At 41.4% G+C, this 15,350-nt stretch overlaps 1 protein-coding gene across 2 annotated transcripts in view; it reads right to left on the minus strand.

The window, feature by feature from the left end:
• The window catches only part of LOC131446738 (WD repeat-containing protein 70), a 36,283-nt gene that overhangs the window by 4,086 nt on the left and 16,847 nt on the right, over positions 1 to 15,350 (minus strand). For both annotated transcript variants that reach the window (XM_058618157.1, XM_058618156.1), the window contains exons 11-17: positions 10,983 to 11,082; positions 10,652 to 10,736; positions 10,404 to 10,542; positions 4,738 to 4,838; positions 4,087 to 4,166; positions 2,368 to 2,484; positions 262 to 424 (exon numbers count right to left, since the gene is read on the minus strand). In XM_058618157.1, the coding sequence (XP_058474140.1) occupies positions 262 to 424; positions 2,368 to 2,484; positions 4,087 to 4,166; positions 4,738 to 4,838; positions 10,404 to 10,542; positions 10,652 to 10,736; positions 10,983 to 11,082 (785 nt within the window). The remainder of the gene's footprint in view (positions 1 to 261; positions 425 to 2,367; positions 2,485 to 4,086; positions 4,167 to 4,737; positions 4,839 to 10,403; positions 10,543 to 10,651; positions 10,737 to 10,982; positions 11,083 to 15,350) is intronic.

Consider the following 15,350-nt stretch of genomic DNA (forward strand, 5'->3'; position numbering starts at 1 on the left):
TCTGTCCGCTGCTCTCGTTTCTGCGGAGTTTGAAGAGTGAACCTGTAAAACGGCCCGGGCTCTTTAAACATTCATGTGTCACACCAGCGGGAGGAAACCCAAGCACTATCACAATGCCATAAGTGACACACCGGGTATTCGGCTTACACCGTGTGCTAATGAAGAAACAAGAGAAGGATGAGTGAGGGAGACAGAGGAGACGTGAGGTGTGAATGTCTCACTCGTGATTCTACAAAAAAAACAAAAATAGTTTGTCCTCACTGTGTGTACGCCGGGGCGACCCAGTAAGGGTTTTCTGAAGCTTCCTTGGCGTGGCGCAGGATGGCCGCTCGCGGGTTGCTGTCGTCCGTCTTATCTAAAGCGATGTTCTTCACGATGAAAGACGACAGCGTGCCGCCGTGAGCTGCGACTCTGCCTCCGCGACCTGCGAGGACAAACGAGAACAGGGTGAATTAAACGTGCAGTGCAGAATCCATTACAAGCATATCACTGTGCATCCTTTTTACTTTTGGACTGGTGAAGCTGGGGACCGACATGGCAGTCTCTCCCGCTGTCAGGTCTCTCTGCTGCCAGATGACGTCACGGCTGCGATAATCTAGCATAATCTCCCAGTGGACAGTCGCATCATTTAGTATCAAACATGCAAATGTTGAGAAATTCATTCGACGGTGTAATCGCACGGACAGATGGCAACCGGTGCTCTGCTGATGTAAATACGGGCGTACTGTATTCTCGTTAATCCGATTACGTGACACTGTGTTACGCTGAAATAATCTATCGTATCAATATGTCACAGCAAGGTGTCCACAAAGGTTTTGAAACTGTTTAATTACAAGCTAGATTATGACATGATGAATAGATTTAGGGTACAGTTCCTGATGTTTCTGAACACTGTGTGCTGTTGGCTGGACTCAACGACACTTAATGGAGCCTTTAGGGGGGGGAATGTGCTGCTTTCCAGAGAGGACATTATTATTATGGTTGTCTTAAAAGATCAAGTATAGAACAGGGACATATTACACACACACACACACGGATACTGTACATCCATGTCGTTTAACGCTACAGGGATTTCCTGCTTTACTTGGGCAACGGTGCTGTTTGCGGAGACTCTTTCCAATGCGTCCAAACGTTCTGCCAACCACCAAGCATTACCTTTCACTTATACTTGAGTGAATTCACAAGGATAAACAATATAAATACAGCCTGTCATCGAAAAGACCAATGGAAGACAAACTCATTCTCATGGAAGAGACCTGAGAAACATGTTATTTGCCCCAGGGGACTGTTTAAGTGGAGTTTTTCTTTCCCTTCAGAAAGAAAAACTCCACTTTATTGCTCTGTGGAACGGTAACATTTTAAGTAGTGAAGGATTGGTGTGGGTAGGAATAAAAAAAAAAAAAAAGGAGTGAAAGTGAAAAGACAGGACCAAAAACGGCAGCAATAATCCAGCTGGATCACAATAAATCACGAAATGTCAGCTTGCACCTTTTGCTTGAAATTAAGTTCATCCATGATCGAGCACAGACGTGGTATTTTGTGGTTGTGGAGTGTAAGAGTTGGACTATAAACACAGCGGACGCGAGCGCCCAGAGAAAGTCTACAGTGCATCGCTGTGTCCCAGCAGTTAAGAAATATGAGGCAACAGCAGGTTACAATGAATCTCTACGAGGCCAAGAGGGAGCAGTGCTGATGCAGCTCTGGACTTCACATGGATTGCATAATACTGTGAGACACATCAACAACTGTGAAATTTGCACATTTGTCTCAACCAGAATCATGCGTTGATTAATAGGCTTCGAGAGCAGTTGAAGAACTGGAGCCAATCTTTCATTATTGACTAAACCTTAAGGTAGGGCGCGTGTAATAGGTCGTTTTTTACTGTATTGCTTGAAATCCTCTTCACACCCCGACTGTAACCAATTCATTAACGCATTGTCATTAACGTATCAGTCATTTGTGGAATGGACAGGCCTGTAAAAACACCATCCAATCATATTTAACGGCCACAATTTGAACTTTGGGCGACAACTGAAAGCCCAGAAAGGGCTGCAAAGTGATGCCATGGTGGCGCTGTTCCTACTCGACAGGTAGGTTAACTTTATGTCTTTGTTAATGCAAAAAAAGTAAGTGCCACCGAAAAGTACTGAAAGTTACCGATGCTGCGCAGTGGATCTGTGTTTGTTGCGTGTTCCTGTGCTCTGGAGGTGTGGCTTCGGAGGGAAGTCGGAAGAAAGGGGCGTGGACTTTTAAATTCAAAATGTAGCCTGCTCAAACTGTTTTTCCAGGATCTCTAACACAATTACAATTGTGTATGTTTTTTTTTTTTTTACTTCTTATATACTACTGTGAACATATTAAAGTTACCTGGTCCAGACACTGGAGGTTCCGGTTTGTGAGACTTCTTGGGGTCAAGTCTGTCCTTCTCCAGCTGTTTCCGTGTACTCCGCTGTCGGGCCTCTCTGAACATGGGTAGGGCATGAGCTGGAGACAAACAGGATAAACATGGATAATCAAGTTGTTTAGGTAACTCTGCAAGATCGCGTAACACAACCACACACAGAATGCAGCCATTAAATCTGGTTATATGTTCAGTGTTTGCAGTCCATGTACATTACAATCAAGAAAGCTGAAAATGAACCTAAGACACCATCACCTACAACTATACCTCACAGAGTGGACGCTCTCTGTGCGCACATGAACATACTCACACCTGTTGATCTCGGGGCAGTATCCCCTCTCTTGTGTACTCTTTCTGCCACGGTGCACACCAACATATTCATTATATCCCACATGTTTAGATTCAGACAATTACTCTTCACACTTTTGTGAACACTATCACAATAGAGGTCCCCACCACTTAAATCCAGGAGTGTGTGAGTGAACGCATGCATGAATTAAGTGTCAACCAGTGCCCTTGCGGGTGTGTGAGAAAGCGAGTAAGTGTATGTGTGTGTGTGCGCGTCTGTAACCATTTGTGCTTGTGTAGCGCGAAGTGTGTGCTCAGCTCTTATCCTCGGGGGTCAGAAACAGACACTTTTTTAAAGGGTTAGATAAAGTGATTTTCCATTCAGGAGCCCCTGTCACTGTTCACTGTTAATTCTCCTCCTCCACGCTACATTAAGCAAAAAGGTTACTGTTAAAAGATTCCCTCGCTTTTCTCAATGGGCCATCACTGGCTTCCTGTCCCCTCTAATTTTCCAGTGCTGGGGCATCAAGTGCGTCACTCACTGCTTGTGTCAATCAGATGCCTGCCTACTTCACACCCTGTTGGCATGGCAATGGAAATCACCTGATGCATCTGAAAAGGCTGCGGCAGCCCAAACAATAAATAATGTCGGAGTCGAGGTGTTTGCAGCCAATCAGGGACGGCGCACTGGCAGCTGCTGGGACCCTGCTCGCTTATGACCTCAAGCCTGGGGGCAAGGGAGTGCGAGGCACGCACGGAGGAGATGACAGCCTCGTGTGTTTGTGATATGACAGGATGACAGGTCGGGTGTGTTGTCAGTGTGTGTGTGTGTGTGTGTGGTGGAGCAGCAGGAGATCACGCAGCAGAGGTGGGGAGAGGCAGCTGTCCTTAGCGTGATCCACGATGAGTGCAGACCACATGGACCTCATGGACATTGCGTGGCACAGTGCCCCGAGGCTGTCGATCCCCTCATCCACGCCCTGATTTATCAGCTAATGGGCCTGTAAAAGTCCTGAAAGGTCTCCTCACAAAACCGCTGTTGTGGTTGGGTTTGAATGTTGTTGTGTTAGAAAGCAACAAGAAGGTCAAACCGGGGTTTACATTTTTACTCCACTGGTTACAGGGCATGAATTCAGATGATTTCTGCCACTGCTGCATGAGAGCAGATGGGGAAGTGACTCAAAGTGAACTTTGCCGCCGGAGGGCTTTGAGAAAGCCTCTTCACTTTTAACTGCTTCAGAAATAGTTTGCGGATTAAAAGGTGACGAGTGAAATAACATGCCTTGCACAATAAGGCAAGACAGAGAATCAGAAGTACATTATTCCTGGAAGGCGTACATTCAAAACAGATGTGCGTGTGTTTTTGTGTGTGCGAGTGCAGACAGTTAAGAACTTACGTGTGATGATGTAATCTTGCGTTAGCGTCTCTGCGTGTTTCTCTTTCCGCTTGCTCTTCACCACGCACAGCTTTGCCCCCCTGGAAAAGAGGCCGTTAGTTGTTTGAAGGGTGTCATATAGAAAACAAGACATGATACATACACCCTTATCCTTTAAATTCAAAAGAACTAACAACTGTTTATTTCTATCATGAAAACTGTTAACAAATGTGTTCATCAATGTGTTTTTTTTCTTCTTCAGTGCAGTAGTTCTACTTGCTATGCTGCACACATGATTTCAGGAGTACACTAGCCAACAACACAAAATGAGCACCACATGGAACACAGTTACCACATATTAAAAATGACAACATCAGGGTTTAGGAGAAAAGAACAATGTGATATTTGCTCCAATTATTCGGCTGTGGAAAAAATGAATGCGTTTCTTGTTGCCAAAAAATAGCTGTAAAGAAAACCACATACCTAGACTCAATTAATAGGTAAAAAAAAAAAAAAAAACAAGATGGTATTTGTTTTGATTAAGAGCGTGCTTGTAAGCGCGACGATTTAATTGCTGGTGTTAGTTATTGGTTGTTTTTTTGTTGCATGCATGAAAAGAAGCATTAAGCATTAACACCAGACTGAATGACTGAAGGTCCAATCCATAAATACCTGTGGCTTTTCACTGGATCATAGTAGACTTTGGCCAGTCCGTTCCCAGTTCCCACCATGACCTGGTTAAGTTTGGGATGCCACAGGCAGCGGACGACACTCTGGTGCAGATGCAAGGAAAGACAGAAACATTAAGAGTCGGTGAAATTGTACTGTACAGCGACTAAAGGTGGTACAAGGAGGTCATGTTTTGAATTAACAGCTCACGGCAAGCTGGGAACTACTCTCACTGTTGTGGGCTGGACTTGCAGGGATGCATCTGTTTCTCACTAACGCAAGGTTACTCCAATATTTTATTGTTGTGGGTATTGTGTGTGCGAGTGTGTGACCCGGGTTGGTTGTGGTACAGCAGGGATCAGTCTGAGCATGCTCTGCTGCTCTACTTGACTATATTTGGTTGTTGGGATGAGGACTGGATCTCTCAGTCTGTGTGTGACAGATGGCCCGTTGCCAATAGGCAAATATGACCACATTTATTCAGAGGTGTGTGTGCCTGTGCGTGTGTGTGTGAGAGGGACAGAGAGATGAAAACAACCACAGTTATTGGACAGAGATATACAGTATGTCTCTGCTCAACCTCTGATTTAGAGCTGGACTTCCTGCAGTTGTCCCTTGTGTCTTAACACACATTACTGAAACATCACAACAGCCTGTGACATCATGGTGACATCAGTAACACACATCAATATACAACTGAGTCCAAAATTCATTCAAGTGAATGGAACACTTGACACTTTGGTGTCAATCTACCAAGTGTACGTCCAGTAGATGAAGAAAAAATGTAAGTGGTGCATCTTTATGTGGTACACAGGTCTAGAGTATGATTGTTGGATGGGGGGTGGGTAGGGCTACGACTGGGACGTTCAGATTCTGTGATGGTGAAAGCTGCTTAGTGTCCAGCTGTTCTGCTTCCCACCATGACACCAGTGGAACGAGTCTCACTCACACACACACACTAACTCACATACACGCATACATGCAAGGACAAGCACCTACACAGTCGAGCTAGTTTTTGTTGAGGTAATCAGACACACAAAAACTTTGTCATGACTTAATCAAATTTAAATATTTGACACAGTCGTGTGTGAATTAAGTCTTGACTGTGCTTAAAGTGAAGTCAAAGAATCCACAATTTTACTACATTTTGAGTCCACGTCTGTGTCTGTGTGTACAGTGTGTGTGTGTGTGTGTGTGTGGTTCGTGGGGCAGATGAGGATTAATCTGCTCAACCAGATCATGAGCCAGCTGTAATTGATAGAGAGAGATCTAGAAAATGCTTCAAACAGGATGTGCTTAACATAAGCCTCATATATTCCATTTACATATCAGCAGGCAGAAATAAGCGAGAATACCAAATAACTACATATTTTTAAATCAGTTTGCATTATGGATCCTGCAGTGTATTTCTTGGCAAAGCAACCGTTAATTTAACTAATACTGCTGAAGTGTGATATCTGCTCCCCTTGGAAGCTCAAAACATGCATCAACACGTACCACAAACAATCGAGGTGAACATTCTGTAGATGTGTCAGTAGATGTGCTTCAGTGTAAATGTCTAATGTTATAAATAGCGCTGTCAGGGTTGCTAAAGCAACCTAGACAAGGGAAGTGAAGGTGAAATTTAGGAATTCTGAGACACTCCACAGGTACTGTCAGAGCACGAGGAATCCACTCAGTGCAAAAGCACAGCAACACAACTCACAGGAACCCAAATCAGGCGGTAAAACCAATATAGAAGGGACAACACAGCCACGTAATTGCAGTCCAGTCAAATTCAGAAAACTGCCTCTTCAGACCAAACAAATCATCCCGTCAACAATGGAGCGAGCAAACCGGAGAGAGCAGACCAGTTAAGTGGGGCCCACCCCCAGCTGGATTCACCAAGATATCCACAACCAAGCACAGCTCAGTCCAGTCCAATAGTAAGACTGCTTTTCAGATATTCAGACCTGCATGTTTATACTCTGGGAACCCCTGTTTACACTTCACGTCCTCAAAATTACATCACACCACAGAAGAGGAAACTTTAATCAGCCTGTTCTTCAGAAGCAGACGTCTATATTCCATCAAATAAAAATACCAAAGGCTGATTAGGGATAAATAAGACAACAGCCACTCACCCATGTATGTTGATTATGAGATAAAGTTATGCGGCACTAACGGGACGCAACAGCTGTGTGCCTTGTTTAGTCACTAGTGAGTGGATCCAAATGTGCATGGGCTACTGACCGAGTCTGAGTTACAACACAAGCCAAACGAATGCAGCAAGAGACAAACTGCCACTCTGAGCACCGCAGCGACACACTGAGTGGGCACATGTCCGGGAAGTCTGTAATTGGGACAAAGTTCCTTACTGGAACAGCTGGCTTTTACATCCGAGATTTAGTTGTAAAATGCACGGGACAAAGCAGAGTGAAGGCGTCTATTCTACCATTCAAATGTAACTAATCTTACAGAGGATTCAAGACGGACCAAAGCTCAGTAAACAGAGAGAGCAGCTCATTGTCCAAGAGTTATCAGGTGTGCAGGTGTAGTATGGTGAAGAGTAAATACTTCAGGAAATACAAAAAAAGTTTTCTTTTTGGCACCTACAGTACTCTAGGGTCTACTGTATAGTCCCCATTACAGATGTAACTTAGCGACAGATGTCTATTCTTAAAAAACAAATAAAGTAGATACTAGGTGATGTATGATTGCTCAGTTTATACAAAACCAAACATTTTTTTTTTTCTTTAAGTATTACTGAAGAAGATACAATCAAAAAGTATGTCTGGCATGAGTTTCACTTGGCCTCCATTTAAAGCCATAAGTTCAGCGCTTTGATCGTCAGCAGGGGCTCACCTGGTTCCTGCCCCATTTCGATGGACTAAGATAAGCTTAAGAGTGTCTCAAGTATTTACCAAATGAGCCTAAAACAGCCTCCACTCCCACTACACGCCCCAGAATCCAGGTCTGGGGTTATGTAGACTGTTTAGTTAGAAATGATTGGTAGCCCTTCCTTTCACTCGCCCGCCTGGTACGCCACTTTATAAAGACTGCACTTAAATTCTTGGGCCATCTTCGAGGCAGGTGGCTGATGTAAACATAGTAAATAGCATATTCATCAGGTTCACTGAGTGCATGTCAACTGCATTAACGCAATCGGCTGCAACACCACAATTCCTGCATCAGATTTATTTCAGAAAAATGTGGAGAAGCTGCTTGTGTACTGCTTGTACGTGAGTGATCTAGTTACACTCAGATGGTTAGAATAACGGTTGAGATGAGAGACTGATAACACTGAGAATGAATTTTATGATAACATAACATCCAAAACCATAAAACGCATTAAGTCTAGGAAGCCGAGGCTTGAAAATGTGGGAGTACCACACCGCCCTTCGTACGTCTCTAAACCATTTCTGAGTATCCCGTCAGCATCGCGGTGCAAAAAATACATAAATGTCAAAGCAATTTCATAATATTACTGTTATTTATCTCAGCTATCTACAACTGATGACTGCTACCACTTAAGATTCTTTTATCACGTTTTTTTTATCAAGTTGCGAACTAGTAACACGTTCCAACTTCCAACATATGTTTTCTATGCTTCTGTATCCACTCGATACAAACCGAAGTATCTTTTACAGAATCAAAAGCAAATTCAGTATATTAAGTTATACGAAAATGCTCAAATATGCGAATTACTTCAACTGCTATTATTATGTTGTTATTCCTTTTGGAGATAAATAGCACAGTTAATGTACTTTAAACCATCACCATATACATCTCGAGAGGTTAGAGTAAAGTAAACTATTGCTACAGAGATTGGAAGTCTCAAGATTACAAGATTTTGTGGCACTGGCTTGGATTTTGTGGTAAACACTTAGGATTTCGACGGGTGAACACACAGGAAGATGTTTTACTCTCCTTGCCGCAAAACTCAGCCGAGGCTTGCAGAATTTCTCACAATGGCAGATGGCTGGACGAGTGAAAGGCCAATGGAAAAATCACTTCCAAATGTTTACCCTCTTCATTAAAGTGAAAGAGAAGACAAATGTCCACAGGGTGATGCATGGGAGGAGGTGGGTGGTTAAGTTCTAAACAGACTCTTTGACCCAAAGTGTCTGGGGACTTTCTTTGATGCTGCCTGTCGCAACATCATCACCACAGTGAAAGTGAGGGAAAAACAATTACAGCTTTTGTGCGACACAAAACAATAGTGTAGACCTCACAGTGACACAGTAAACAGAAAATTGTATTTTCTGGTTAAGTCAAGCTGTAAAACACACTTTTAAATGAACTATTATGCTATATTAAATATTATAATTATATTAAATATATTATATATTACATTTTGTGTAATTTAACTACTCATTTTTAATCTTAGCTCCAGGATTTGAACTGACATTCTGGTCACGTTTAGATTAAAAAGCGACAAAAGAAATGGAAGCAAATCTTTTTTTTCTTTACAACTAAATTTGAGTTAAACATTTGGGTCAACAAAAACACAATCCGCCCCTTCCCTCCTGAGCTTGTATAACTGCGCAGTGGTGTGTGAACTTGGTGTGAATGCTGTGCCAAGGTTTGCAGGCTCGCAGCAGCTGGCTGGCAGAGCAGAGCAGAGATACACAGACGCACAAACCCAGCTTTTGTCTCTTTCCTCTCTCAGACATGTTCACTCAGTGGCTCTTGTGAAAGTGTTGTGTCCTGGCGAGAAGAGGCCATTAGCCTCTCTGTCAGACCTAACTGTTATGACTATAGATGGGGCTAAATGTGATGAAAAGGACTTAGATTAGGAGACGGAGGAGCAGGATGCTGAAGACAGCACCTCTGCCCCCTTCATTTCAGCACCTTTATTCCTTAGTGTTTTGCAACGTAGCCTGTACATGTGAACGGAACATACTTATTCTTGACATGGAAGTGTCAATCAATGTCCTATTTGTGGGAATTACTCTACTTTCCCCTGGTTACCCATTTCATGACTTTGCTTGTCTCCCTTCACTCCCATGTCAATGAATTTCATCATCATCCTCTCCATTTCCCCCCAAAATGCTGCCACTTAATTTTTCTCCCTGGCTTAATATTAAGAAAACATGTATTTTTCCATGTTCCTAGGACAGAATGAAAGACATGTCCAGAAACTGCTGGAAGATGGGGGCATTTGATATTTGATTTGAATTACAGAGAAAAGAAAAACTAATTTCTTTGTCTAAGTGATCTGGTATCAATTCAAATAAAAAAAACAACAAACATTTTAAGTCATCGTCTGACCTAACAGTTGAGGATTTGTCTCCAAACTTCCCTCTGGCGTACACAACTGTTTATCTCTATTTTATATAATTATGGCCACATGTTCAAATATCAATTAAAATAACAAAATTAGGTTTGAATACATACATAAGTCTGTGTTAGATTAAAGCATCATATCAAAATGTGTCAGTAGATTTCTGATGTATTTTAAAGATATACTCATATAAATATTGTAAGGGTGCACATTTTTAAGCCAAAACTACTTCCACGGGGAATAAATAACTTACACAATAGTTTCATTGTCTTCATTTCATTTTGAATTTCTTTTCCATTTTGCATCATTGTGGGACATGGCTTATAAACAACATATCAACCAGCTGAAAAATATTTTGTAATGCGAGCTTGTGTGCGCTTGTGGAGATGCATTAAAGACTTACCGCACTGGTGACCTCTATTTCATAAACCTTTTGAAAGGATGCTCGGTCAAAGAAAACCAGCTTCCCATTTCCCTCATTTCTCTTCACCGACGTCCCGGTGACAAGAAGCTTGTCATCTGGGCTAAAGCAGCAGTCAGTCCTAATAGAGAAATGTACAGACACATGGGAGATCAGTTCATTATCCATGTATTAATTCCCTTATAAGAGGAACAGCAAACAAGACAGATTTACGGGATTAAGAGTCTCACATTGCAAAGCAGTTGGTTAATCCAGTCGCTACATTTACTGGCTTCCTGAAGTTCCTGATGTCCCACGTCTTGAGAGTGTCATCACCTGGAAACGAACAAATGTGCAAAAGGTGAGGGTTATTCCAGAGAAAGTACAAATTCAAGGCTGTATGTTAGATTGGGTAATCTTGTTTATCTTGGAGTTAGAAAAACTCTTGACCAGATTACACAGAGTAAAACAAAAAAATTAGCTTTTTCTGCTTAAAAATGTTTGCTTTGAATCAGTAGTAAACCCCCGTGTGAAACCAGCTGGCCTTAGGGTTTGGCAGACAAGACTGAGATTCCGTCTTACCCCCACGTGAAGCGAGAGTCATGCCATCATAGGAGAAAGTGATGCAGGAGGTGTCGGATCCTGGTGTGTGAGCTTGCCGACAGTGGAACTTTGTATGGACCTGGGAGGGAATAGAGAAAACAATGGATTGATGATATTGATTCAAAAGGGGTCTGGTATAGTTTATAGATTTACAATCTGCAGCACAGCTAGATTTTAAGAGCCAGCTCACACCTTAGTGAAAGTTATGTTTAGGGGACATGACAGCAAGATGTTACTCCTGTTTGTGTCTAATAATAGACAAACACAAATAGATTGACTTGAGCAAGTACAGTCACTGGTTTATTTATATACTTTAAATATTCACAGCAAAAAAAAAAGTTTCATAAGACATCACAAAGACAGAAAAGGTATTATTGTACATGGGGTGCTGCAGTTACTACTGTACATCAAAAATGATATATGGAAAGGCTATAATCTGATGAACTATGCGATGAAACAGCCAATGTTTTGCTTCACTAGCAAACCCTTCTCAATTACCTCTCTTCAAACAACACATGGTTTCCATTCCCTCCATAAACACACACTATACGTGTATATACTGTGTACACAGAGTATGTATACTTTCAAACTGTCAACATCCTACAATATACCAGCAACTTCACACACTCACCTCAATCTTTCAGCAAAGACGACAGAGATTTAACTAAGCAAACCTAAACATAATGAAAATAAAAGTATAATTCTACCTGTCTGGTATTTTGATTTTTCTTTCCTTTAAACTTACCAAAAATAGTCTTGTAATTTCCCAGCTGTAATTTTACCAGCCAATAACACAGACAGCTCTAACTGTAGGCCTCGGCTCACATCACTCTTTTGATTCCCACTTATTAATGTTCACTCTTAAACAAGCGCTAAATCACAAGTCTCGGTGTGTGACAACAGCTCTCAAGTGTTATTCCAGAATATCCAGAACGACCGATTTCTAAATATGGACAATGAGGCTTGCCTGAAAATCTCTAGTAATATCTAGGGATTAGAAGTGATCCTATGATTCCCTTTAAAAAGTTAAAGGAGAATTACACCAACATTACATCATGGGAGGAAGTAAAGGATCCCATGATTTGGAGCTGAATGTAGAGGCAGGTATTAAGGTTTCTCTATGGCAAGCAATCAAACTTCTTTGGAAAGCCCTGTAGCACAAGCCAGTTCCAGATTTGAGCAATGTGCATGGAGCACTAATACAATGTAATCAATCTGTCAATCATTTTCATGGCAATAGTATTCTTACAAACTATCATTATCATCATCATAACAAATTAACATACGTACCATAAGTATGATTATAGAAAAAAAACACAACTTAATTATTTCCATCTCCTACGGTCATGTATCCCCCTGCAATTAAAGGCATTTCAAGTTCTCATCTAATGCCATTTTGGTGCACTTCCACACTGCTCAGTCCTGAGAGTAAGTGGAGTGCTACTGTAGTACAGGAGTGCGAGTGCCAAGTCTGCAGAACCAAGCTGGAAATAACCCAGTTCAACACTTCATCCCAAAGATATTTTCCTCCGTCGTTCTCACAAAATACACAGGACAGAACAGAAAGAAAACAATATGCAAAAGAACATGACCACACAAAAAATTCACCAGTAGATAAAAGACACAGTAGTTCTTATCTCCGTCTAATCTTACGTACAAAAGTCGATATGTCAAAGCAATTATACAAATTAGCTCTTGATTTTACAATTAGGGCTGCAACTCTTTAGTGATTATTGTTTATAAAGCTAATCATCAATTATTAATTTTGTCTAAGAAAATGATTTTGTTCAGTCAGTCTGAAAAGCATAACAATGGCCGTTTGCCTGAGATATTAACTAAGTGTGTCAATACTGTTGCTGATTGATTTTCTGTCAGTCAACTAATTAACAAATTGTATTAGCACTACTGGAATGCCTTGGAATCTAGCACTTTTCCCTGATTCTTCCCACATTTACCCTCCAGTTCCTTCATTCTACCTGGGAAGAGTACAGCCAGATTACAGAGATCGATCATTACTAGACACGAGTGAAGCAATAGTCTGGGAAACAGGCTGGCTAACACTCAAACAAACATAACCTTGGTTTATACGGCTACATTTTCATTAATTCTAAACGGAATGCAAATAAATCACTGAAAAAGGAATTGCAGCAATACAGGCTTTTGACCAAGAAAGGAGGATAAGAAATCTCATGTGAGCACAGAGCGTAGAGGACAGATAAGATAGAGAAGCAAAGAGAAATGCTGGCAAAAAAAGAGCAGGGGAGAGTGGCGTGTGAGGTGAATGAGTGATGTGCCCTCACGATACAAGAAGCAAACGAGGCCACACTTCACTTCCAAAGTAAATGGAGGGAAGTTATTAACTTGGACGAAAAAGATAATGCCATTAGCTTGATAACATGGATTCCAATTTTTTTCGACTGCAGCCACTAAGCCTCTGTCGTGTCTCTGGGGATAATTTTTTTGCTTTTTTTTTTTAAATCAGCATTTTAATCGTATATTACCTTAGAGTTCCACTTTCCTCATTTGTTATCTCAGGTTAGAGCACTCTTTCATTTGCTGCATTAAATTGAGTAGATTAAGAAAGTAAAAGGCCAATTTAATGTAAAAGCTTTACATTTTCTAATTATACGACTGTAGGCAAAATGCTATTTCTGGCCTTAATAAGTGGCAGCAAAAATGTCTTGTGGAAGGTGAAGACTTAGGGTTCATGGTGACTGAGCTCAGAGAATGTCGGCTTCTTGTGATCAAGGCTAAAACAATGGACGTTCCATTTAAATCATGTAATCACAGAGACCACTGCAGTGGCAGTGTCCACTACCAGTCACGGACAATGGTAGCTTATCCAAATATAACACTCCCATTCAACTTTACAAGTGTCTATTTATTGTATGGACAAATGCCATTGGTTGGGATCAACAAAATATGAAAAAGTATGTGCTAGTTTTCTTGGAATTATCTTTACTTATGATTATAAAAAAAAAAACAGGCAAGCCCCAAAAATGGGTCCATCAGAAAGGACAGTGGCTTCTCCAGTGTGGGGGGAAAAAACTACTGAGTGGCAGGGCAAGTAGTGTGCCTTTGTTTTTCTAACACAATTGTTTCAAAAACTGTTCCTAACCATAGCCACAGGTTTCCCCGGGGTCAACTAGAAAAGTTATGAGCTCTTGTTCGACCCCCCATGAATCATTCCTTGTGACTTTTCTCTCTCTTTTCATATGATGTCTATATTCCTAAGATTAAGACCATCTGCTGTTAGCGCGTCATTTTTAACCATTTTCCTGTCGTGTTGTTGTGCAACACTTCACTGTCTATAGTATATGTATAAGAATACATCCACAAAAAACAGTCAAACTCGTCACTTATTTATTTTTAACCTTATGTCAGACAAGAAGTGGCCTAATCAATGGAATGCCCAAAGTACACAGTACATACCTTAATTTCTAATTACTTGACTACAAATGACCAAAAAAAGGTCCCTTTAACAGATAGTGTGAGGTTATTCTAGTTGTTTATTGCAAACAAATGCCTATGTCTGCTGTTTGTAGGTCATACAGTGTTGTTTTGAAAGCCAGAGTGTTTATTTACTCTCCTTAAGTTGGCTAGCATTGGTAAATGCCACGGCGCTTGCTTCCTGTGATAATCTACACTCCCAGCTTGTGAAACTGGATTCTTGTAGACTGTTTAAATCTTCTCTCATGCCTTGTGACGTCATCTGTGAGCTGGGCGCTTCACTCTGATAAATTTAGTCGATTCTAGCCAGTGTCATTGTGTTTTAAAACAGGTTTGCATGTATTGCACTTTAAATAACATATTGCATATGCAAACCGACATGTGCATGCACGCATACACACTCCTGTTCCACATCTACACACATTCAGAGGCAGCATAGCTGAAGGAACACAGCGTTGGGTTTCATCCTCAGCAGACTATGACTGCAATCTACCACAGAGACAACTGTTCCTGACCACACTCAGTATCTCTATATAAATACTGTGCAGCTCTGCATTTCTCCTACCTCCATATTTTTACAACCACACACCTGAGAGACTTAATGATGCCCACTCTGAAGTCAGTTATAATACATCACTCTGACCTTTGTTACGTTCTGAGAATCAAGCGGCCAAACCGCAGCGCAGGACAGCTGCTCTGATCTTTCATGGAAATCAACAAGTGGCAATGTGATGTAAAGCCATGTGTGTTAGAGGATCACATTGGATTGAGTGTCCAGATAATTCAATAGTGGGCTATATTAAAGTAACTCTATTCCTCTATGTCTCAGCGACATGCTGTGCGAAAAATTGAATTCTCTACTGTTCCCGTTTCCAAGTCTTTGTTCTATGTTAAATA

This window comes from Solea solea, chromosome 19, assembly GCF_958295425.1.
Source record: "Solea solea chromosome 19, fSolSol10.1, whole genome shotgun sequence".
NCBI lineage: Eukaryota > Metazoa > Chordata > Actinopteri > Pleuronectiformes > Soleidae > Solea > Solea solea.